Genomic DNA, 26873 nt, shown 5'->3' with positions numbered 1-26873 from the left:
TTCCATGTCATGTCATGTGTTTGAATGTGGACAGTGTTTGAGCTGCACTTGTTGTGTTTGTGATGTGGTTTTATGCATAGGGCAAATTAAAATGAACAATCAGGATCTTATGGGTTCTATGATTAACACAGACATGGCAATATGACCCAAAACATGTTTAAAAACAACACATGGGAAACGAATATACATGAAAGAATGGTTGTCCTTGTCCCACTGAAGTGAGGTGACATGAAAGCTTCTTGATTCCCCTCAGTTTAGACTGATCCGCTCCAGAATACTGATGACAGAGCATCAGGCTTTTCCCATGGTTCCTGACAGAATGTGTTAGCTACAGCGGCTACATTTAACCTTGCATTAACCCCAGCTGTACAATGTACAATTTGCGTAGTATTTCATTTTTTCCCACTTTTATATTTTCATTTTTCACAATTGTTAAGAGACTATAATCCAAGCTTGTCAGTCTGAGCCCAACTAGATAATATGTTGCTGTGGCACTTAATCCATCTTCCCTGCAGTATGAGTGTGAACGTGTGATTGGTTGCGAGCGACACGGCTGAGTAGAACAGTAGTCTCGCTTCTGTCACAGAGTCACACTAACGGAGCTACTTAATAATGGTGTCGTAAATTGACTTTAAAGGAACAGTATGTTAGATTCTGAATTCAAATTTCTTAAACTTGACCAATCTGTTAAAATCAAGTATAGCTTTTGCTGATCAATCGGCATCAATTAAACGCTGGCCCAGATGTCCAACATTGTGCTGTGGTAATGTGATGTTTTAGTTGTCAAGACAGTTTGCAAATCAGAATAAGTCTCATATGAATCGTTCATATAGGTGGCCAGTTCCTTCAATTCAATCCAGTTGGTTTAAATCTAGCAAAGCCCGGTACCTGCAACCAATCACCCATCAGTGTTAGTGCAGTCTGTGAAAAATAGGCGCGTTCAGGATAAGCAAGAACTGTGCAGATCCTATCGGTGTCGATCAACGCAGGAGCAGCGCCTGCAACTCCTGTGTGTTATTATAATCAAAGGCGTATTTATTTACTACGCAATGGTTTGATCCCTTTTCACTTAGGCTTGAGCAATAGTAGTTTTTCCTCCTAAATCTTTCTGTGGCTCAAATACCTGACCTTTGAGACCCATGATTAACCTCATTAAGTGGCCATTTGACTTTGTTGCGTTCATTGTCATCGATGAGCGCGTAGAAAACACGATTTCAACCATTTTGAAGTTGTCGTCCGTCTTTTCAGCAGACTTTTAGCTCCGCCTCCGTTGCAGTCGATCATCCAAACATGCCTACGGTCTCTATCTGCAGGTTAAAGCTCTGGCAACACGGGTTCAGTTGTGATTGTTGTTCCCTTTTGAATCCAGAAAGAGGGCAGACTAAACAGCTCTTTTCAATCGCAAGCCAGAACATTCTTTATTGGCGAATTGCAGCTATTACTATGTGAAGCCTATTCATAATACAACAAACAATACAAGATTGGTCACATTCTGGGGAAAATGTTGTTTATTTTTTTGTGACTGATCGTGGGGCAACAGGCTCACCTTTCCTTTGGTCATGATGAAGAAGGTGTCTCCTCTGGCCCCTTGTCGGATGATGTACTCTCCCTCTTCATAGGTCATCTGAACAAGAACAGAAGTAAAGGTTACTCTCAGTGGTAAAGAGCTTCTTATAAGGAGGAGTCATCTGTCAGAGGGCTCGCCACCTGCTTGTCTTCATGTAGATTTTATTGCTCTGCCTCCATATTCCACAGCACGCCATTAAACTTCTATTTAATACCATACTGTGAAACATCCCAGGCAAAGCAATAACACCTGGCAGACCCCATACCAGAAAAGTTATAGCCCTTATGGCCCATTCACACCACTGCTTCGCGTCCAAGGCAGCCAGAGCGGCTGAAGTGTCCGACACAGAAAAGTTGGACAAAGCTGAAATTTTTTGCGGGCAACGCAGCGCAGCAACCAAACAGAGATTACGCTCCAGTGACGTACCTCTGCATTTCACGACCCGGAAGAAGGACAAAAACAAACCAGGCACTGATTAAAAAAAAAATCATCCAGACGCAGCTCCTGAAGCAAATGATGATATTCACTCAACTCTGCTCACTTCTGAAGTATCTGCAGGACCCAGACAAGCCTCCGAGCCAATCGCCTCCGTTTTTGGACTTTGTAAAGTTAACACACCAAAGCCATTCTCTAAACCTGGTCTTTCACCGGACCAAGAGAAAAGCAACACCGGGAGACACTAAAACTCCTCCACCCGCATGTGCGCTGGACGCCTCTGAGACCCGCGTCTGCTAGTGAGTCTATTTTTTGGACACCCGTCCAAGGCGTCAGGACGTGCGTCCATGGCGTCTGCCTTCAAATGTACAGGTGTCCAACTCGGGCGTCCAGGGCAAATTTAAAGTACTGATTTAGTCCTAGTGGAGACCTTGTTTATTCGTGGTGCATTCCTTTTTTGATTTAGCACCAAACTGTTTGTGTCTTCTTCCCAACTGTCTAAGTGACCTTTGTTTTGAACATGCAGAGGATCCTGATAACTAAATTAACATTATCCATTTAATCTGAAAGCATTGCTAGATTTCTAATAGGATTATTACGTTGCATCCACATTGCGTAAGGTTTTTGTATACCTTGACTTACTGCCCCTGTACAAGGCGGTGGCACATACACTGCATACTGTATAGGCCAGTGTGGCCTTGTATTGACAGAATCTCAAGGTGAGTTTATGTAATGCATTGTATCCATGGTGATACCACTTTCTCAATGACAAAGAGGTAGAAAAGCAAATGAGTGTCTTGCTTTTTATCATTGAAAGCAAAATATCCTTTAATTTAAATGTAGTGTTTGCCAGCGTCCATGTAGCGTTCAACCATCATTTACTCAAGTATGGAGTTTATAGTTACATAAAATTGTTTACATTATTCTCAACCTATTCATATTTACAGTAAAAAAAAACATTTTACTTTATTTTAAATTTAAAATTTGCTCTGTCCCACATGATGTTTCATTGTATTATTCACACTTGCTTTAAACAATGATTTCACATCTTGTTCATTCTAACCTTTTGCACTCATCCTATATCGCGTTGCGTTTTTGTTCTTTTTTCGAGTGGAGAAGTTGCATAATACGATCTGCCATATGTTCTGTTTCTCAAGAACCAAAACACTGGCTCACATTTCCGCCTGCTTGGAGACAAAGCTTGCTATTTCTAGTCCGAGAGCTCTTTCCACAAAAGGATCCTTTGACATTTGCCAGATATGTCTATTGTGACTGTGCCTAAGCCAGGATGTAGCTTTATTGCACCCTGACCATCAAAGGCAAAAACACCACACCATTCACCGCTGCTGCTGCGTCACTCTGGAGATGCTGGTCAAACATACTGCAATCATCATAATGACAATAACTTCTTCATTTTTTTTTTTTTAAATCATTGACACTTAAAGGTGGTATGGACGATTTTTTTCAGCAAATTTGTTATCATATTTCCTCGTGGCGTGGATAAATCATTTGTCCTGCCACGTATCAATCATAAAACGCACCTATCGCTCACCTGCAGCCACGTCAGGTTCCTCCCCACGTTTCCGCGTGCCTAAGCGCATGGATCTATCATAATATAGTTCCCTCAGTGTACGGGGCAAAATGAAGACGGAGAAAGACAGTTCGAGCTGACGCAGAAGTGGACAGAAATCTACGGGAGACGAGAGATGCGATGCGCTCCGTTGCGCTAATAAACAAACGCACGTGTGTGTTGTATCAGTCCGCACGGGGGAGTGCGCATGCGCACTTCCACCTGCGTTCTCAAATCGCAGAAAAATCGTCCATACCGCCTTTAAGACATATTAACAAGTCAGTTTGCTTTATAAACTCTTTTCTGAATCACAAGGAATTAGCTGGTATCTTTGATGATTTAATAGAATAATGTCAATCCATTAAAAAAGTACATTTTTGAGACTTTTTTTAAAGCCTGATGAGCAAAATATTTTGAAACATCCAATTGTGTTTCAGCATGGATTTTACTCTGGATGCCCTCACACCAAACAACATTTTATTAAGAATCAGCACATCTCTCATTTTATTTCTGGCTTTATACATTACAATTTTTGCTTACTTTTAAAAAAAAAAAATTTTAGATTATTCCCAGCTTCCATTATTACCGCTGTATTTGTGGGTTTTATAGTATTTGTGGTATTGTAAGTACAATTTGTACTTTTTCCTATAAATTATAATGAATGAGTAGTTGCAGTATTTTGTAGTACCTTAACCCTCTCCCTTTTCGTTTCAGAATTGTTCATATGTAGGACCAGAGTCCAGAAAAAGGGTCAAAATGTAGGACTAGACAGACCAAAGTGTGGATGCTCAGCCCATTTAGCAGGAAAATAATTGTGAAGTATAGTTTGTGTGTATTAGTATTTGTAGTATTGCTTGCCACATCTTCGACTTACATTTGCTAACAGTATCTTGCCTTGACTTTTGAGCTGTTCTACCTATTCTTCCTGCCTCTTTCTTGCTCACTCCAAAATTTATTTTTGCAGCAGTGAAAAGAATGCATTGAAAAGTGTTGGAGCATGCTTTGTAGCCCCGTCTCTTCAAACCAAGCACTTACCTCTTCAAGGATGTCCACCATTTTGCTCAGAATGTCTTCTTGTAGATCGTGGAAGGAGGGCACGCTGTAAGGAAGAGAAAAGAATGCACGTGTTGGTACATATTTTTATTCATAATTATCTTTTGTGGCCTGGAAGAGTAGCGTAGTATGTGTGCCAGTCTTGCTTTCAGATCAATAATAAATACAATAGAAGGCCTTTATGAAGTAGATTAGCTTTGCACCGATGGAAATGTGTGGCTTTAGACAGAGGAGAGGGATGTGGTGTGTCAGCAGTGGAGCTCTTTGTTATATCCATTCACAGTTGTACATACATGGATTCAAACAGTGAGGTCTGTGCGTATAAGGCTTATAATCAGATGTGAAGCCTTTAATGTTTGTTCCGTTTGGTGCCTGGTTGAATTCACACTCTTATCAAGCCTACTAAATAAAAACCAGCACAATGTTTATCAAGCGGCAGCGGGCAGTAGCTGCACTGGGGGACAAAGCCCTTATCATTTCTTACCATCATGTCCCTCTCCCCCCCTCGGATAATTTTCCACGCTTTATTACTGTAATCAGCACCATCTCGCCCTTAACTTCCCCTCAATCCACAATGTTGCCGGCCCTGACTGGTGTCGCTGTACTTGCCACAGAACAAAATCGATGTGGGATCAAGCTGCGACATTGTTGACATGGACAAAATAATTTCCTTTGTGATCATTCTGATCCAACAGCTTTCTTATTGTATTAGTTTTACAAGGCTGCTGGAGGATTTAGCTTTGGATTAATAATGCGTTCAGGCTCATTATGCTGCTATTGTGAGTCAAGTTCAAGACACCAGGGGCCAGAAGCGCACAGAAGAATGAATGGAAATGATATGGGATTGCATGAGATTTAAGTTTTAGAAGAAAATATGCTGCAAAAATGTTTTATACAACTAGACATTTTTAGTGTGCCATGTAGTTTTCCTTTAAATGTTATCTTCTACTACAGTTTCCCTTTAATTGCAGTACTTCTATGACAAAGACAAATAACAGACAAGTGCGTGACCTTTTTAAAGTTATAATGATGGAAAATGTATAACATGAAACTACTGCATAAAAAACGTGTAAATACAACTTGATATCATAAGAAATCTGTCCTAGAAAGCGTTAAATGTTTTCACTTGGACCGTTCAGAATTTGATTAAATGACCTTGTGATGTGATCACAACTTTCACATTTCCACACAACACATTTTCTCAGTTAAATCATTTTGGACAATCATTCTGACACTGGGCAGGATTAGTTGTCAGACTGATCCAAATAGCCCCAAGGTTTCTTATTTGTGTTCCAGAGCTGTAGAAAAGCCACATTGTTTATCTGTTCTTCAATTGGACCCCAGCAAAAGAAGAGAACATTTATAACCTGCACCAGCGCAGTGCAAACGCTGCATGCGGCTCTAATAAATATTTACATATCTGTCCGACAGTTACGCAACATACGCAAAAGGAAGAAGAGCAGAAAGACTGTGGCAAGGTCTATTTTTAGCCAGCTCTCACACGGTCTTAATATAATAGAAAAACGTATTGTATTCCACAGCTGTAGGAGGGCGCTTGAATAAAATGTGCCGTGAATAAGAGTGATTGCTTGGTTTGGACTGTTTTGCTGCCATTTTGACCTCGATTCGATCTGCGGTTGCTGGTGTGAACACCGTCTCTGACCTCTGTCAAATTTGATCCATTGGTCTTCTGTGGTCAACAATGGTGTTAAAGATTTACAGTGAATACCTGGAGGCGCTGGGGGGGAAGAAAAATCAGTATGGGACAATGTACAATTCCATACTAAAGAAAATGCGAATTATTCTTTACAAAGTTCGATACCAGAATGATAATAATTTAATGTAATTTATCATGTGGTCTTTGACTAGTTCAGATATAGATTAAACCCATTCTAAAACTTAGTATGTTTATGTGATTTTTTCCCCCATTTATTTTCCAATATTCAATAGTAGTTTTAGTGTCAATTAGTATCAGGGAATGGATACTTTTGAAAACCCTAAAGCAAAGACCTCTTCTTGTGCTACTGAGTTGGAGAGCACAATGTCGCCAGCTGTTGGTGAACTGAAGAGTGAAGCAGTTTTTATCAGGCTAAAAATTGTACACTGTCTGTCCTCAAAAAAAAAAGGTCACCACTTCATCCCAGCTAAGCAAATACAGTAGGTACGAGCCTCCTACTGGATAACTGCTGAAGGTGATGATCATTCAGCTGCTCCGTGGTCATGGAAAAGTGTGTTTGAGAAGGGTCGATTCACTGGCCTCAACAGAGAAAACATGTAAGGAGAAGCAGAGACTAATCTACTACAGATCTGAACCCCAGTGAGAGTGTTTGGGACGAGCTTTGTGCAGTGGTCACTCTCTCCATCAGAAATATAAGATCAGTGTGAAAAATAAAGCAACACTGGATAGAAATAAATCTTTTAAAATGCCAAAAACGTATTGAAACTATGCCACAGAATATGTGCTGTAATCAAAGCTGAGCGAGTGCCCATGTATTTGTTCACAATGAAGTCGCTGGTTTCTGATGAGTTGGATGTTCAAACACTGAATGAGCCTGGTGAAGATGGATGGACCTATTTTTTGCAAAAGTTTTACAACAAAATAAAAGTAAAAATCAGCTACTTTTATTATTTTCAACACCACTTTGTACAAATACTCGTACTGCTCTTCTGTGTGATCCGTTAACATCCTGTTTGGGCACTTTTTGGTGTTCTACCCTTTCTTGCTATAATAACACTAATGCAACATTAGTGTGCAACAACTTTTATTGTATCGTGTGATCTACTGCGTCCAAGTAATTTCCCTTGTGGCTCGATAATATTTGTCTAATTCACACACATTCTTTCCCTTTCCAGAGCTCAAAATGCCTAGAAATGTGTAAAATATTAAATTATCAATGAACAAATTCCATTTTGAAGATTGAATATTGGCCATATTGTTGATTATGAAGATTGAATATTGGCCATATTGTTGATTATGAAGGAGATGGTGGTGGATTTCCGCAGACGCCACCCCACTGCCCCCTCACCAGTGAACATCCAGGGACGGGACATTGAGAGAGTGGACTCATACAAGTATCTGGGTGTTCATCTGAACCACAAACTGGACTGGACTCATAACACAGAAGCACTGTACAGGAAGAGCCAGAGTCGGCTCTACCTCCTGAGGAGACTCAGGTCTTTTGGAGTGACAGGGCCACTCCTGAAGACCTTCTACGACTCTGTGGTGGCATCAGCCCTCCTGTACGGTGTGGCCTGCTGGAGCAGCAGCATCACAGAGAGGGAGAGGAAGAGGCTGGACAGAGTCATCAAGAAGTCCAGCTCCGTCCTGGGCTGTGCTCTGGACTCGGTGCAGGAGGTGGGGGACAGGAGGGTCCTGGCTAGATTCACATCTATGCTGGACCATGAGTGTCACCCCCTCCAGGACACTCTCTCCGCTCTGGAGAGCAGCTTCAGTGAGAGACTGATCCACCCTCGATGTGTGAAGGAAAGGTTCCGTAGGTCTTTCCTTCCTGCTGCTGTCAGACTTTATAACAAAAACTGTTAGTACTGAACACTCGCAATACTGACCTAACCTAATACTGATGTGCAATTTTGTCATATGTGCAATTACTGTGAAATTCATGTGCAATCTATGTGCTGTCGTGACACATATTCATGTGCAATTGCTGTCGTGATCACATGCAATGGTATTTATGTATTTATTTATTTGTCTATGGGAGTTTTTATTTATTTATAGGAGATCTTCTACTGAAAGTGTTTTTCAGACTTCCTATAAGTGATCTGTTCTTCTGTATCTACCTCTGTATCTACCTGCGTTGCACCAATGAAATTTCCCCATGTGGGACAATAAAGGAATATCTTATCTTATCTTAAATATATTTTGAATGCCGCAAAAAGAGCTCCATTAAAACAAAAAGGCAACAAACTTGATATGCTGTAGTCTGTCTGAATTTATGCTTTGGGGGTAAATAAAGTCTGAACCTAAACCTTGTCTTAAACATTGAAAAACACATTTTAGCACGTTTCTGTTGGATTGTGAAATTATCTTCAGTACTGGGTCAGTTTTGTTACTAGTATGTACCTCTGCTCCATGTTTTTAAAGTCCTTGCACTTCCACTAGACTCATTTAGATCATTGCAGTGCTCCATGTGCCTTCACGTCACAGTTTATTATCTAGAGCCAGCATGTTAGACACTTTGTACACAGCAGTTTATAAATGTAAGTCTGCATGTGACGGTTATTGGTTGAAGTGACTATTTTTGCCATTTGCTGAAATGACAGTCTCTATCAGCGAGTGGAGAGGAGGAAATGGAGGTCAGCCTGGATCAGCCTGTTAACATCCTGTCTCTTAGTCTCATACTGGAGCTCCTCAGAGGTTTGTTTTCCCTGTAAACTCCAGCACATCAAGATTTCAGAGGAAGTCTACAACATGCAAGCTATAGACTTGAAAACAAATCAGCATGTTGCTTTAACCATAATTATGTGTCATTCTCATCCTTGCTCCTTCTAAAACTGACCATTTCACTTAATGTCTTTTAAATATAGTTAGAACTGCTTGAACAAGATAGATCCTAGTACTTTTCATATGGTTTTAGGGCTTATTTTTAAGCATGTTCATGGTGACATTTTGAGTTCAAGCTCCAGCTTTGAGAAAACACAAATATATGCATTAAATTCACTGGAGACATGCAGGAAATTGATTTGAATTGATGCTTTCTGACAAAATATCAGCACAATTCTTTATCAAAATAAACATTTATGTGAAATACTGGTATTATTTTACTCTTAAACAGGCACTTCAAAACTTTGAATTAAGTAGATTTTTTAACGTGATACTTTTTTTCTGCACATGTATTTGTACTTTTCGTCAAGTACTTTATCCACTTGCCTTACATTTTTTGATCTATTTTGCAGCCTTTTTTTTTTCTTTCTTTTTTCGTCTTTATTGATCCTGCATTTTTAACAAACCTGAGTACTAGTTCCCCTTAGTAAGCGCAGTACCCTGGACCTGTGTCTGCTCAGGAATACTCTGCGTGTTTGCCTAATTTAACGTCAAATATTACAGTATCTTTTTATGAGTGCATAATACAAAGTAAACGTTTGTATTTTTGCGTTGCCGAGTAAAGTTAGCTGTTAGCTTTGAGGACGGGGGACACTATGGAGTTGTGACAGTTCTATGTATCCATCTGCCTTCAAACCGCTCGTTCAAATAGTGACAGATTCTTGCCATGATCCCAGTGATTCATGGAGCTTTGTGCGAGAGGAAGTCTGCGCCTCGTTCTGCTGCTTCGGAAAATATCGTGAGGATTTCATTTTAATAACTGTCGATGAAGCGGGTGTCGGAGGAAGTGTGGCGTTTTTACAAAGGCGAGAGCTTATGCATCTTTATGACTACACAAGGGTTAGGCTTTTGATACGAGTCCTGCTTTCATGCTCCGCGATGGACCAAAGGATCTGTGTCTTTAATGTGCTAATATGCTTGTTCATCTACATACTTTAATGGTACACTTAATTTTATTCATTTTTCTTTTCTCTTTCTCTGATTTTACTGTCTTCTGCAAAGAGTCAGATTAAAACTAAATTATGTAAATATATAATTTAGTATATTATAATTGTGTTTTGTCTGTATGAGCAACATGTGGGGGCCAACTTTTTCATCTTATTCAGGAAAAGTCCGACATCTCCTGTGAAAGACACCATCTCGTCCACGTCTTTGTAAATTAATTCATGACCAATTCATTTCAGATCACAGTCTTGCGTAAGATGTATTGTAGCTTTACCTTTTGAGGAGCTCCATATACTCGGTCTGCTTGATTAGCCCCGTCCTCATCATGATGGTCTGAAAACATTGTCGGTCAATGGCCCAGAGCTTCACGTCAGTAACGGCTGTAATGAAAAGACATAAAGCTTTATGTAATTGGGCTGATTATAAATATAAAGACATTATCCAGCCTCTAATTATACATTTGTGCATTGAAACTCTTCAGTGGCACGTTCAACTCGTTCTAAAAGAGACCAGAGCATTAAAACAACAATTGAATGGGGATTAGTCATCCATTTCATCAGTTTATGTTTATGCATTATGGTCCTCTTATGAGTCTGGCCTGATCCCTTCAGGAGCACAGGCAAAGACAAAGAGCAGTAAGTGGCCTGCATTCATTAACATATACTTATAAGCTTTTAGTGCCTGCTTTCATAAGAATACTGACACAATCAGGATCAACAGAAGTAACATCATTCTATTCTATTAGTGTATGTCAGGTCAAGCATTTACAGTCTACATCAATCAATCTACATCATGGTCATTTCTAAATCAAGCTTAGCATTAAAAATGGCATGTTATAGAGGGAAATGGCATATTTGATATAATTGTTTGCATCATCGCCTAAGGCCCGAAGTCACTGGGATAGGCTCCAGTCACCCGCAACCCCGAAAGGGAACAAGCGGTAGAAAATGGATGGATGGATGTTTGCATCATTGCATTTCTTAAATCTGCTTTACCAGACAGACAGCAATGAAAAACCTTTCTCATCTGGACAATCATTATCCTTTTATGGACAATACAATACAAAATGTGGCATCAGCCCCAGGTGTTTAGTGAAAATCAGTTGACCTGTAGACCGAAACGTTCCATTTCCAGCTCAATCCCTGAGCCAGTATAAACTCTAGCTGCTAATTGAGCCAGCGGAACAAACACAAGGATTTAGCACAATTAGCATTTCTTCAGCAGACATTTTCTGCATATCTTGTTTCAGCTCATTCTAGCTCCTTTTAAAGATTAATTGGGCTAACCTTTACTTCTATTACTTCTTTTATAAACTCGATCGTACTGCTTGCCCTGGGTTTTAAAGGCAATTGCCAACAAAAGTTCTGTGTTTGACATCTGCTATTGCCGACTTAACTTTGTGATGGCCACTTGCCTGCAACCATTTACAATTAATTACCCTCCATTGATTGTGATCTGGCCTGGTCCTGCGGCCCACAAACTTTGAAGGATTACAGCGAGATTCATCCAATCAGAAGCAAGTTGTTTATTTCTTATTGTTAAGACTGGCCAAAGGATAGTCAAAATGCATGTACGATAAACTTAAATCTATTTGGGACGGCGCAGCAGAGGCTTTTATGGACGGAAGTTTGGGTCTTTGCTGCATCTTCTACTTTATGCTTGGTAAAGTTCTGTTTTCCAGACTTTGACAAACCACATTTTTCTGATAAGCTCTGTATCTCTGAGTTTGGAGACAGCTTAGGGTCAGCTTTAGCATATTGGTCAACATTAAACTGAAGAAAAAAAGAGATCTTTACTTTCTGTATTTCTATTTCACGTTTCCATCAAGTGAAGGGAAACATTAAGCTCAGAGAGACACTGTCCGACTTAACTGACTGACTTTGTAACATTTTTATCACCTGAGACACACTCTCACATTCTGGTGTTATTTAGAGTCACAAATTCATGACCAAATCTGTTTTCTTTAACTTAGATCAAATCACACTAGCATTTACTGGACAAATGTTTAAATATAATCTGTGTACTATTGTATTGGAGTTTGGCTTTTCTTTTCAATTATATAGTTTACAGAAGAGAAGAAGTAAAAAGATATGATACATTTTTACTTCGTCACATGGAGTTTGGTTGGAGGCTTGCAAATATCTGCTCCAGGTATATTTTTGTAAACATTGTATTATGTTTATGAGCTCAAAACATTGAATTAGCAGTACTTTCCATGTCACAGGCACAAAGACGACTTTGTCTTCACATACAAAATCATGTACAAGGCTGAGCAGCAAACTGTGTGGAATAATACAATCCAAGAAAGTGCAACTATATACGGTGAGCGACAGTAGCAGCCAATCCCCCAAGGAGTCTGAACAAGTGAGATCAGAATTCATCAGATAAGTCGACTTGGGGGGAGTTTCACTCAATGTGTCTCCAACTGCTGCAGAGCTTTTCATTCTCATCCCCCCCAGTGCAGTTATTGATTATGAGAATCATTTCTGCTAGCTTTTCAACACTCCCAAGTTTTGCTACCGTTCAGAAAAACAATAGATAATTGTATTTGGTTAGAACGAGGAAACAAGCCATAACTATCTATGTGGGAAAGTGTTGTTTTAAAGTGAGAAAACTTTCTTATATCACACATTGATTCAATACTTGTCTAGTTTTTAGGGGTACATGCAATTTCAATTGAAATATTTGTTTGATATGTGTTCCTAAAGTGGCAGTTTGTGGTTCTTTCTCTAATGTCAGCATAGTTCCTTGCATGTTTCTCTACTCATTTGGCTCCATCTATAATGATAAGAATACATTATTTTGCAATTCTATCACAATTATAATTTTCTGCCTTTCTTCTATTATTATTTTCCAGATAGTCCCTCTTGAACCAGTCTAGTATGTCCTTTCAGGTGCTTCAAACCCTGCCCGTGTGAAGCTCCACCTATCGTTTCATTTTTCCCTTGTGGAGTGGCACCGTTGTAAACAAACTGCGCACCCAGAGTCTGCATAAACAGCACTATCAACGCGAGCTCTTCCCTGACAAGCTGCTGTTCATAAGCCTGTAATGTGCACTCCTATAAATTCAACCTTCTTGGCAGCACTTGAAAATAGGGCCAAACCACATGAGTAGTGCCCTCATTACGCACGCAGCACAGTTTCACCGAATCCAAAATCATGCTCACACTGCGATGAAGCTACAAGTGCATGAAAGCGTCGCTGTGTGGAGACACTAACATACATAAATATGACTGCACGGCTATTCAAATGTCAGTATTTGGCTGATGTATGGTCCTTTTCAGTGACTGTTGATACACTAATGCTTTTAAATCCTCTAATGGGCACTCACGTTTTCAAACACTGCATAGGTAATCTCGGGTCAGAGTGAAGTCAATAGTCAATAAACATAAGCATAAAAGCATAAAAGGACACTGTCCCTGACTTCTTTCATGGTCAAATACTGACATTCAAAATATTCCAGTTATAATACTGGTTCACAATTCAAGCAATATTGGAATCTCTGTAATTTAATGAGGGTTGCAGCTATACAGTATTCATGAACTCTTGATTTGAAATCTGCAGCCTTATCCTGTAGAGAAAACATTACATACTATTTAAATTTGACTTTTCTCCTTGATTTTTAACCACATCGTCAACAAGGGACCTTATTTTCTTTGTTACAGTTCATTGCGGCTCTTTGACCCTAAAGCAAAACGAGTGGGAGGTTCGAGGGCCACTCTGCCACGAAATCTTCTGGTTAAATGTGTAAGAGCGAAGAACTGTGAAGTAATATACAATGTGTAGTCAGCCCGCAGCGCATCAGAGGCAGTAAACACATCATTCACCGGTTTGACTACGTAAATTGCATGGAGACTCGGGGAGCTAGTTATCCATCGGAGAGGGCGGTTGGTGGATGAATGGATTGTTGATCATGTAGCGCATCATCTGGCTTTGGTGAGTGACCCTAATGAATTATAAATAGATTTGAGAATGTGTGAAGTTTTTACAACTTGTTTAGCCATAATAATAAGAGTATAAACATATTTTCATGATGATTAAAATGGCGTGATAAGAGCAGGAGACTGTGGGACGAGCTTCTGTCTGTCACTGCTGCTGCAGGCGATGGAGGTCAACCCCATGAGGCCAACACAGACATGAGACCGTCAGGAGGAAAAGACATTATATAGAAATAAAAGGTCTGATAGATAATTTCTCCTGCAGCCCATCCATCCATTTTCTTCCACTTATCCGGAGCCGGGTCGCGGGGGCAGCAGTCTAAGCAGGGACTCCCAGACTTCCTCCCCCCCAGACACTTCCTCCAACTCCTCCGGGGGGATCCTGAGGCATTCCCCAGGCCAGCCGAGAGACATAGTCTCTCCAGCGTGTCCTGGGTCTTCCCCGGGGCCTCTTCCCGGTGGGACATGCCTGAAACACCTCCCCAGGGAGGCGCTCAGGAAGCATCCGGAACAGATGCCCGAGCCACCTTAGCTGGCTCCTCTCGACATGGAGGAGCAGCAGCTCTACTCCGAGCTCCCCCGGTGTGGCCGAGCTCCTCACCTTATCTCTAAGGGAGCGTCCAGCCACCCGGCGGAGGAAACTCATTTCGACCGCTTTTATCCACGATCTTGTCCTTTCGGTCTTTACCCAAAGCTCATGACCGTAGGTGAGGTCAGAACGTAGACCGACCGGTAAATCAAGAGCTTTGCCTTTCGGCTCAGCTCCCTCTTTACCACAACGGTCTGATGCAGCGACTGCATCACTCGCGCGACGGCGAGCGCCTGGTGGCCGGGTCTTTCCCCACGGGGCCCGGCCGGGCACAGCCCGAAAGAGCGAAGTGGGGCCGCCCTTCTGTGGGCTCACCACTCGCAGGAGGATCCATAAGGGGCCGGTGCAGAGTGATTTGAGCGGCAGTCGATGGCAGGGGCCTCAGCGACCAGATCTCCGAACACATAGACTAACTCTGGGGACATGGAATGTCCAGTTGCCCATATTAAGTATATTATAAAAAAGTGTTCCAAAGGTTAAAGGCCCCGAGCTGTAAATCATTGGACTTTTGTGATTCATCACATGTAGACAAATGTACAGCTTTCATTGACTTGGGGCCTCCACAGCAAGAGGGAGCAAAGGGAAAGACAATTTACATCCAACATAAAAGCTACGGCACAGTAACAGGTTGACATATACTGTAATTTCCAATTAGACCAACCAAACAACCAAAGTCTATCAAATGTGTCCATGTTTAAATGAGGTTCAATGGTCAGATTTTCCATTTGTCTAATAACTCTTATTATGCCAGTCCAGTCTTTGGAGTGGGGCCTTTGTATGTGAAGTTTGCACCTATTCACTCCATGTCGAGGTGTGTTTCCCACTAACACATTCAGTTAATACTACAAACCACATCCTGGCACTCTTAACTGGTTGCCCTCTTAACTAGTTCATGCTGAGGTTGACATTTTCTACAATATTGTCTACCTTAATCTCACCTTTATTAAACTTATCAAGTCAATGTTCTGTTCAATTAAAGAGGATGTAATAACTTAAAATGTTCTACCACCTCAAGAGAGAGACCCATTCCGGTTTCCAATACAGATCTCCATTTAATTATCTTTTGTTTGCTAAACACTTTTGCCTTCTTCTCTTCGCTTAATAACTTTAATCCCTCTCCATTCAATACTCCATTCAATTATTTTCCGCCCTAATCAATTAAATTAATTGTGAATACTGACAAGCTTCATGTTTTGCCACTCAGTAATAATCACAACAGCCATTTGCATTGCTCAGAAGCTTGGATATACCAAGTGAATGCTGCAAACACAATAGGAAATTTATAGGATTTGAAAAAGTCCATCATTAATTTTGCACCGTGATAATTTATTATAACCGACTCTCAGCCTGGAGCTTTATATGCAAATGTTATGTTTGTAATCAAGTTCCTGCTGATTGAATTACGCAAAAACATCATTTTATTTTCGACTGGGTTTATGACACAATATGCATCTGGAGTCTCGGTTTGGGTGATGTTCAATATTAGGACGCTCTGCTGCATTCCAGGTCAGAACATGAATTTGTATTAGGTAATCAAACATAGGTGCCAAGAAAGGTCGCGCCTGTAAACAAAAAGAAAAACTCTGCATTGTAAGATATCAGTAATCAGCCAACTGTAGCACAGATAGGTAAATTAGCATCAGGCACAATTCATACATTCATCATATATACTGTATTTTGGACACTGAAAATTAACATTACACTATTACTAAAGCAAGGTGGGAAGTGACCGTTTACTTTTATCTTGCACACAAAGAATAAAATCGCAGGAAATCATTTGGTGTATTTGGACAATGTCAAAGTCAGACGGTCATGTTTCGTAGGCGTCATTTAAATGGTTGTCATGGTAGCAGCATTCAGAAGTGAATCGGGTGCAATGTCATTGACAAGCCCTGACTGTTTCGGAATGAACATAAAGCACTTGTCGACAATTAACCTTGAGTTGGACGGTGATGAATGCTGTTTGACATCGCGGATACACAATACAGAGAGAGGCTTTTTGCTCAGATTATTTTTAATTGAAGGGGCATGCTCGGTGTGTGTAATTATAAATATCAACATGACAGCAGTGCGGAGTCATCATGGCCTCATGATTGGGTAAAAAGTTACATTTGATTCATATATTTCTTAATAAATACACAGCCTGGCTACAAAAAAGTCCCCATATTTTACCAACCATTCATTTTTGAACAATTCATACATATTCTGATTGCTCAATATGTAAATTCATGTAACGCAGCTCCATTTTTAGGTTTGAAGCCGGGTGCCCAAATGGCTTAAAATTATTTGTGCTATTTGTCCGTTAATAGGACTCAACTTGACCATCAAATGCCTGGTTTTCATAGTTCCACATCCAGCCTCTTTATCCATTGTCTCGCATGAAAGAAAACACTGATGTTAGATATACATTGCCCATGCGTCGTCTTCAGCAAAGCTAATGTTGCTATTTTGCTGTCAGCGCTGTTGGGCAGACAAGCAATTCTCCATTCCCCCCAAAGTCATTAATAACACGATCCAAGTCTGATTACATCTGTAGTGGGCCCTCTGAGCGTGAGAAAGCCGGACAGGTCATCTCAGCACACAGGGAGAGCGCGCCAAAGGGGGGAAAAACACAAGAGAATGTCTGTCCAAAATTATAATAAGATAAGATAATCCTTTATTGTCCACACATGGGGAAATTTCATTGATACAACGCAGGTAGATACAGAGGAAAAGGACAGATTACAGATTATAGGAAGTTTAAAAACACTCTTAATTGAAGAACTCTTATAAACAAAAACTCCTGTAGACAAAATCTCCCATTTCCCAAACAGGGATGATCATCTATATTCCAAAAACTGTGAATGTACTACATTATCATCCAGTAATATTGGTATACAAACATAGGAAATAAGTAGATGACAATGAGATTGAGAAAACAAGCAAAAAACAAAGGAACTCTTCACAGACAATTCAAAAGCTTTTAATTGTCTGGTGATTGTTTATGGGTAATTTTCTGATGATCAACTATTTGTGGAAAATTTAAACCGAGTTGTTTCTGAACACTAGTTAAAAGTGCAAAAAGAACATTTTGTACAATACTGCCACATTAATATGAGAATGCCTTCCCCTCATTTCCCCTTTCCAATAACAACAGTGTAGCTTTGTAAAGTCATCTGACATTTAATACACTCCGTTATAAATAAATAAAATTGCTACAGACATTTACACCTTTATTTGAGTGAAAATAAGGTAACTAGCGGTAGTTCCGCATTGAGCAGCTGCCTGAGGGGAAAAAAACAACAGCTTCTAACTTTTACATCTAACAATTACGAACACTTTAAATGGTGTGTTGCCCAGAAAATAAATATAGAAAAATCAAATGCAAATGCATAATCCCATGTGATTGAGTGCAAACAAGGTAAGTGGCTTAGACAGATGCATTGTGCAGCTGCCAGTTCAGTAAGAGAGGCTCAGGGCAGTGGAGGATGAAGCAGATGTTTGGATCTAATATGGTCCCAGCCACCATGCCCGTCACCCCCATCACACACTGGACTCTTACCCTCCAATCCACCCAGCCGCATGGATAAAGCCCATGCCGTTTGTAGCAGTCATAAATTATCCTTTAGAAAGTACAGTAAATAGTGTTTCATTTGCAATCTAGTATAATGAGGGAGAAAATTTTAATGTGAAATAAGACATTAGGGATGAAATAGATTGTTGTTGTTTGGGGATTGTAATGGTTGACCAACCAGAGGATGTGCATATAGTGCTGTTGTGTCTCTGGGCAAACCATCCACACTGTTAAGGTAAGCTATCAAATAAAAAATGACAAATAGTACATTTATATACTTTTTCATTTGTGGTCAGCTATTATTTTGAACAAAATGCTAGACGGGTTTTATACAGTTCATCCAGGAAGTATTCATAGCGCTTCACTTTTCACACATTTTGTTATGTTACAGCCTTATTCCAAAACTGATAAAATTCATTATTGCCCTAATAGTCACTCAAAATTGAGCTCAGGTGCATTGTTTTTCCACCGATAATCCTTGAGATGCTTCTAAAACTTGTCTGGAGTTCTCCTATGGTAAATTCCGTTGATTGGACATGATTTGGAAAAGCACACGCCTGTCTAAGGTCCCGCAATTAACAGTGATGTCAGAGCACAAACTAAGCCATGAAGTCATAGGAATTATCTGTAGACCTCTGTGACAGGATCAAGGCACAGATCTGGGGAAGGGTCCATAACAATGTTTGCAGAATTGAAGGTTCCTCTGAGCACAGTGGCCTCCATCATCTGTAAATGGAAAAGGTTTTTGAACCACCAAGACTCTTCGAAGAGCTAGGCTCGGCCAAACTGAGCAATCGGGGAGAAGTGCCTTAGTCAGGGAGGTGACCAAGAACCCAATGGTCCTCTGACAGATCTCCAGCGTATCTCTGTGGAGAGAGGAGAACTTTCCAGAAGAACAACCTTCTCTGCAGCACTCCACCAATCAGGCCTGTGTGGTAGAAGGGCCAGACAGAAGCCACTCCTCAGTAAAAGGCACATGATGAGTTTGGAAAAAGGCACCTGAAGGACTCTCAGGCCATTCTTTGATCTGATGAAACAAAGATGGAACTCTTGAATTGCAAGCGTCATGTCAACCGGCCAGTACCATCCCTACAGTGAAGCATGGTGGTGGCAGACTCATGCTGTGGATGTTTTTCAGCAGCAGGGACTGGGAGACTAGTCAGGATCAACAGAAAGATGAATGCAGCAGTTACAGAGACATCCTTTATGAAAACCTGCTCCAGAGCGCTCTGCATCTCAGGCTGGGGCATAGGTTCATCTTCATTCATATTGTTAGGAGGATTAACAGATTTGCCTCGATACACTGGGATGTGCATGTGTGATGCGAGTGCGTCGGAAGAAAAGTGATACATTGAAGCTAAGTGGCAAAATGACACTGCATCCGACTTTTTATTGCTATGGCAAACGCCCAGAGCAGTTGAAAAACAGACTGAAACGCTCATGGAGGAGACACTTTGCAGCTAAAAACATTATTATTAACAGACATAGTATTTGTTTTACCTCTTCGTTTGTCTTCACTGAGCCTTAAAAGTAAAATCAAAACTTTGCTCAGCAGAGCAGTACTGATGTTTTTGTTGAGATGCATATTAAGTCGTTTATATTAAATATAAACGACTTAATATGCATCTCAACAAAAACATCAGTAGCCATGGGCTCTCAGGCTTCTCGCCTTTTTTAAAGGCCAGATAAATAATATGGGAAAAAACAATAACTGATATCGCTGTTACTGGGAGTGATGCTCTGTACTGTGGAGGAATCATATTGTACAAATACTATAACAAATAATTTGGCTATTTTAAGGAGGCCTATTTACAGGCAATAGGTTACTCCAAAAGGAGACACATTCAGCATTGCCCACCTGTGTTTATAAAGGCAGCATCAGACTAAACTGTGTTAGTTGAAAACTAAAATTAAATAATTAATTCAAATCAAATTGCATCTTTAGTTGTAAGAAATGCCTCTTAAATTAATTGGGTATATATCGTATCGAACAGGGATCTGAGATTCCCATCACTAGACCCTAAAAACACAGCCAGGATAACAAAGAAGTGGCTTCAGGACAACTCTGAGTGGCCCAGCCAGAGCCCAGACTTGAACCCAATTGCACATCTGAAAATGGCTGTGAACCGACTCTCACCAACCAAACTTATTGGGGTTGGCAGGTTCTGCAAAGAAGAATGGGCGAAACTGTCCATAAAAAAGGTGTAGAAAGCTTGTAGCATTATGAACAAAAAGACTTGAGTAATTAATGCCAAAGGTGTTTCAACAAAGTATTGAGGCTGTGAATACTTTGTACATGTGCTTTCTTTGTTGTCAAACAGTCTTTCACATTGTCATTATGGGGTATTGTTTGTAGAAGTTTGAGGCAAATTATACATTTATTTTGGAAGACTTTTAAATTTAAAGTTAATACTTTCCGGCTGCACTGTATTTATACAAAGCTCAAACTGGGTGGTTTGAAATATGAATACATCAGAGGCTACTGTTGTTGTCTGTTTAAGCGAAACAACTTTCTTCTTCGTTTGAACCAATGACATTCAAGCGTGGCATTCAAAAGTGCCCCCTGTTTGGGTGATGTTTGTCATGGCTTCATATGCAGGCAAAGAAAGAAGTGAGCAATAACATTGTTTGACTTTCCGTGTTTCAAATAGTTTCGAAAATTTTAAGTATGTATGCATGTGTATATAAGAAAAAACTCTGTGACAGAATGAGCTATGCCACGCCCACGTTAACGCTAACTCCGGGTGCAATGACTTTCTCACTTTCTTTTTGTATTTATTTAAAAATCTCTGCCTAAATACATCCGTCTTCTCCAGTCTCCATTCACCTCTAGTCATTCATTCACAAACCACATGGCCTTGCCCAAGAACACAACAATACTGGCTAAAGCAGAATTTCCACCCCAAACCTTCAAGTTTTTGGACCTATCCTTATGTCCTTATGTCCCTGGGGAGGACATGCCACCCACCTTGGCTTAATGTATTTTCACCTAAATAGTAAATCCAATGCCTTCATTATCAAACAGGTTTTAAGTGCAGTTAAGTGGAACACCTGCAATACTAATAGATGTTAAATGTTTCACACCGGTGCTCTGCATGGTTCCGCTGAGTAATTATCAGCCCTGCAGGATTTGTCATTTTGAACACGTGTGAGCAGCCCCATTCACTTCGGATTGGGATCAAGAGCCTAGGAGCAATTCATGCAAGTGTCTTTGGGAGAGCGAGGCAGAAAGGGACAGCTGAAAGCCCCTTTTTGTAAGCCCCTTTTAGCTCATAGTTCTCTGACAGAGATACTTGACATTTTGCCTCATTCTAAAAAGTGGAGGGTCCTGCATCCGCTTCTTGCCCCGGGACATACTACAGGCACTATAGTATTGTTGCTGTAATAATTATTGTATGATCATTGGTATGTTCATCCAAGTGCTATTCTAAAAGTATCATCCATCCATCCATCCATCCATCTTCTGCCGCTTTATCCGGGGCCGGGTCGCTGGGGCAGCAGTCTGAGCAGGGACTCCCAGACTTCCTTCTCCCCAGACACTTCCTCTAACTCCTCCGGGGGGATCCCGAGGCGTTCCCAGGCCAGCCGAGAGACATAGTCTCTCCAGCGTGTCCTGGGTCTTCCCCGGGGCCTCTTCCCGGTGGGACATGCCTGAAACACCTCCCGAGGGAGGCGCCCAGGAGGCATCCGGAACAGATGCCCGAGCCACCTCAGCTGGCTCCTCTCGACGTGGAGGAGCAGCGGCTCTACTCCGAGCTCCCCCCGTGTGGCCGAGCTCCTCACCCTATCTCTAAGGGAGCGCCCAGCCACACGGCGGAGGAAACTCATTTCGACCGCTTGTATCCGCGATCTTGTTCTTTCGGTCACTACCCAAAGCTCATGACCATAGGTGAGGGTAGGAACGTAGACCGACCGGTAAATCGAGAGCTTTGCCTTTCGGCTCACCTCCCTCTTCACCACAACGGTCCGATGCAGCGACTGCATCACTGCAGCCGCTGCACCGATCCGCCTGTCGATCTCACGCTCCATCCTTCCCTCACTCGTGAACAAGACCCCGAACTCCTCCACTTGGGGCAAGGACACCCACCCACCTGGAGAGGGCAAGCCACCTTTTTCCGGTCGAGAACCATGGCCTCGGATTTGGAGGTGCTGATTCTCATCCCAGCCGCTTCACACTCAGCTGCAAACCGTCCCAGTGCATGTTGCAGGTCCGGGTTTGATGGAGCCATCAGGACAACATCGTCTGCAAACAGCAGAGATGAGATCCTGTGGTCCCCAAACCGGACACCCTCCGACCCCCGACTGCGCCTAGAAATTCTGTCCATAAAAATTATGAACATAACCGGTGACAAAGGGCAGCCCTGGCGGAGTCCAACATGCACACACTAAAAGTATCAAGCACATATAAAAGAAAATGTACTGTTATCTTGTAATGCGCTTTTCAGGATTGTTGAAGACTGGGTGTGTAGCCACAGCTGCCCTGGAGTAGACAGACTGACTGAAGCGAGACTACCAATCTGGCCCTCCGACTAACACCAATCACTTGTTCACACGCCACAGTCATACTAAGGATTAAGTGTATTGCCTAGGGACACAACAACCAAACTCAGTCAGAGCGGGACTTCTGGTTGTGGACGCAGGCTCTAACCACAGAGCCACTTTCACCCCTTACTGCCTTTTACTTCATAACCCACCGTTTCTCACATTTCAAAACTTACTGCTATGTTCCCCTTTGATTTGTAAAGCGTATTACATTTTACATTAATAGAGTTTAAGCAAGTATTTACTATATTTTCTCCATTAAATATTCATTACTGTAAAAATAGATCTATTTTAATATACCTTAAATGTATAAATTTGTACCATTATACCAAGGTTCAAAGCTCATGGCAAATGTTGTCACCCTGGTGTTAAATCATGACAGATATGACCGATGAAAACTGCCTGAACTACCTGTACTTTTCGGACTTTAAGCCGCTACTTTTCCCCCACACTTTGAACTCTGCGGTCATGACAACGGTGCGTCTAATTTATACATTTTTAATGGCTACCAGGGGGCAAGCAGGAAGAGACCCCTGGTTCAAAAGACGCATCACTACCGCCTTCATTTATGTGTAAATATCTCATGTTACAACGTGGGCACCTGCGGTTTATTGTCAGGTGTATATGGACAAGTTATTTTTTCTTCATAAATATCGTGTGCGCAGCTTTTATTCAGGAGCCAGAAAAGTACGGTACAAGAAATAATAGTCGGGTACAGGACCTTTAACACAAAGTAATTTGCTATCCATGTTATTTCCCAAACGCTCCTCATGATTTTTAATGAAATAAAAGATAACAACATCAAGTTCCCTCCTATCATCGCTCTCTTCTGACATCCCAAAATTGAGAGCAGCAGTGGCAGACTTGTGGGTGTTCCTTAACCTGCTCTCTAGGGACTGCGCTTTCGGTGACAACAAACAAGTACATGCTGCAGTTGGGTGAAAACAGGATCAAAAGACAGCGCAGCGTGCACATAATTTGAATTCCCTAGTGGGGATGGTGGCGTCGTCCACTGGCCCAGGGGGAACACACAGGAAGAAGGCATGATCGCATAGGCGTTGGCAGCTAATCAAAGGCTAATTTACATATGGGCGAGCTAAAATGCTGCAAATATAGATCTGACAAAAACATGAGAAACTTACTCACACCCAAAATTTGTTATTTTGCATCTGATACTTGTGCTGGAGTTTGAGAGGTAAAATTTTCTATTCAAAGTCATTTAGTAGAGCTGCTTGTGTTTTATGATAAACTGCTGCTTCCAGAGAGGGAATGCTAATCTAAAAAATACAGCCGGTTAGTACACAGACTCCAAGAAAAAAATAAACTTCATCATATTTCATGGAGGACATTTTTGGTGAAAAATTTATCGTTATGGTTAGATTTAAAGATAATAAAAATGTTCTACAACTCATTTGTCATGGCCGGTCTTACGTTCACACTTACACACACAAATGGAGGTAAATTGAGATTTTTAAAAAAAAAAACTAAACCAGGACTAGAGCAGGACCAAACCAAGTTCATCAGGACTAAACTGGGCCAAAAAATAGGCCCAAACCAAAGATAGTATGAACTAGTAATCAGTTTAGATTATTGTAATTACTTTACAACACCAACCTTTACAATATATATTTATGGGCTTTAGACGGAGTAAACAATGGACAGTAAACTGATAGTTGACTCAAAACCATTAACTTTCATCATTCAGTATGGACATGTTGCATTGATAAATGTTACCTTTAAATTTACTTTGACCCTTAATGTTGTTCCTTTATCAAAAACATACCCAGAGTTGTATTTTGCTTCATTCAGACATATTTCAGTAAAAGCACAAGGAAGTACTCTTTGACTTCCCTTGTAGTACTAATGGTGAACACATGTCATATTATTTGTCATCATCACCTGTCCCTAACCCTCCAGCACAACTCTCTGCATAACCATTCAAAATTCATCAAAGAGATTGCGTCCATTGGGAAAAGCTGCAACATTACAAAGTCTTGTGCAACCATTGATGCCGTTTTAGTCATTGTGCGACATCCACGGCCCATGCCGTTATTTTTAGATGCGTACTGCTGACTCAATGAAATATTGAACTAAAGCTGCGGTGTGAGAGATCCTGGTCTTTTAAAAGACAGCGATATCATTGATTCATTGGGTCACAGAAGGCTTATAGCTAAAGGCTGTCATTTTGCAGAGCATGGCATGGTAAAAATGATATGATAGATTGTTGTGACATATAGTAGTAGGTAGGGTTGTCAAAAAATAATATCAAGACTCATTTGAATAAGTTGATGATAAAATCAATGCTGAAAAAAGTCACTTTAACAAAGTTCATGTGACTTTCCCTTTCCTGACTAGTGTTATAATGGTATCATCTAGAACAGACCAGCACATGGTAACAACTAAACTCAACTAAAGTGTTAGTGTTTTAAAATGTATAAAAACTTATTATCACTGGGGTATTGAAATCAGTATTACGTATCAAACTTATTTCCTAAATGTTTTTCAAAAAAATCTAAATTAAGTCTGAAATTTTAGTAATGTGACTGACAGCTCTACAACGCATTAGTTGTGCATGCAGACGGATGGATATGGCTCTAGAAATATGGAGATGAGATATAAAAAAGATAAATACCACAGCCCTGACTTCAATTTCAAATTTATTTTTAAACTACAATTTCAATAGTTGCAAATTGCAATGGCTGTCAATATTTAAAGGTGGTATGAACGATTTTTTTCAGTAATTTTTTTATCATATTTCCTCGTGGCGTGGATAAATCATTTGTCCTGCCACGTGTCAATCATAAAACGCACCTATCGCTCACCTGCAGCCGCGTCAGGCTCGTCCCCACGTTTCCGCGTGCCTAAGCGCATGGATCTATCATAATATAGTTCCCTCAGTGTACGGGGCAAAATGAAGATGGAGAAAGACAGTTCGAGCTGACGCAGAAGTGGACAGAAATCTACGGGAGACGAGCGATGCGCTCCGTTGCGCTAATAAACAAACGCACGTGTGTGTTGTATCAGTCCGACGGGGGAGTGTGCATGCGCACTTCCACCTGCGTTCTCAAATCGCCGAAAAATCGTCCATACCGCCTTTAAGTCAATATATGTCAATAATATCCTCTGTAAAGAAAAAAAAAGGTTGAAACTCTACAAACTTGTGTTTATGTCTTGAGCTAGTATTTAAATAAAAATATCCACAACCTGAAAACTGACAAGCAATTGCAATTTAATATTGTTAGGAAAATTATAAACAGATATTTTTCCACAATCTTTCAGCCTCGCACATGCATGTACAGAATAAAAAGCCTACCTTTTACAAGCAAACGTTGATAATCTTCAAACACTATGTAATTAACACCTTTTTTTCGAGTAAACATTAAACCATCTTGACATTGCTGTTTGCCATTAAATTTCTTATCTCTCCACACCATCAACCAGGAGCCATTTGCTGGGGAGGAAACGTGTTTGAATAACCTGATAAATTTTCGGCTGCGGCAAATCAAGCGGAGGAAGTGTGGCTTGTTTACTATTCATCAGTGCGTTTGAGGTTTATTTTTAGGCCCTTTCCCATCTCGAATCAGGTGGCACAGTTGATCCCCCATCCCACGCAGAGCTATCGATTGTGTCGCAAAATGTAATAACAGGGAACAAGGTGTGATTATGTTGAAGGCATTGTCACTGCGGTGTAGAGCTCATATACCTCAGGGGCCTCGGCGCACAATTGGATTAGACTAGTGTGCGATGTTTGTAATAGTGGCAACAAACCTGCTGTGTTGTTGTTCTTATCATGTTTGACAACCAGAAAGATGACTGCTGTGTTCGTAGGCACCCTTTGTCAAAGCTGATGTCAGAGTTAACGTTGATGATCCATGCTGTGGTGAGAACTTCGAGTATGTTATGTGAAAAGTTGCTTGATAAAAGGAAAAGTAAAAAAAAAATAGGGTTATGAATAAATCTTTCATGACACAGGGAGAACATGAAAACTACACATAGAAAGGTTATCAATCCGGGAATCAAACCCAAAACCATGAGGTAAGATTGTCTACTTCTCCACCTACCGTATATTTTTTTCATAGTTTTGGCCGGGGTCCGACTTATATTTATACTTATATACTTA

At 40.8% G+C, this 26873-nt stretch overlaps 1 protein-coding gene across 2 annotated transcripts in view; it reads right to left on the bottom strand.

The window, feature by feature from the left end:
* LOC140351628 (cGMP-dependent protein kinase 1-like) overlaps positions 1 to 26873 on the bottom strand; it is a 151037-nt gene that overhangs the window by 30036 nt on the left and 94128 nt on the right. For both annotated transcript variants that reach the window (XM_072437540.1, XM_072437538.1), the window contains exons 4-6: positions 10406 to 10511; positions 4608 to 4671; positions 1547 to 1624 (exon numbers count right to left, since the gene is read on the bottom strand). In XM_072437540.1, the coding sequence (XP_072293641.1) occupies positions 1547 to 1624; positions 4608 to 4671; positions 10406 to 10511 (248 nt within the window). The remainder of the gene's footprint in view (positions 1 to 1546; positions 1625 to 4607; positions 4672 to 10405; positions 10512 to 26873) is intronic.

This window comes from Eucyclogobius newberryi, unplaced genomic scaffold, assembly GCF_026437365.1.
Source record: "Eucyclogobius newberryi isolate DKJ021-1_F unplaced genomic scaffold, fEucNew1.0.hap1 SCAF_8, whole genome shotgun sequence".
Taxonomy (NCBI): domain Eukaryota; kingdom Metazoa; phylum Chordata; class Actinopteri; order Gobiiformes; family Gobiidae; genus Eucyclogobius; species Eucyclogobius newberryi.
Note: the sequence above shows the minus strand (reverse complement) of the source record. Positions and strands in the feature narration are given on the sequence as shown.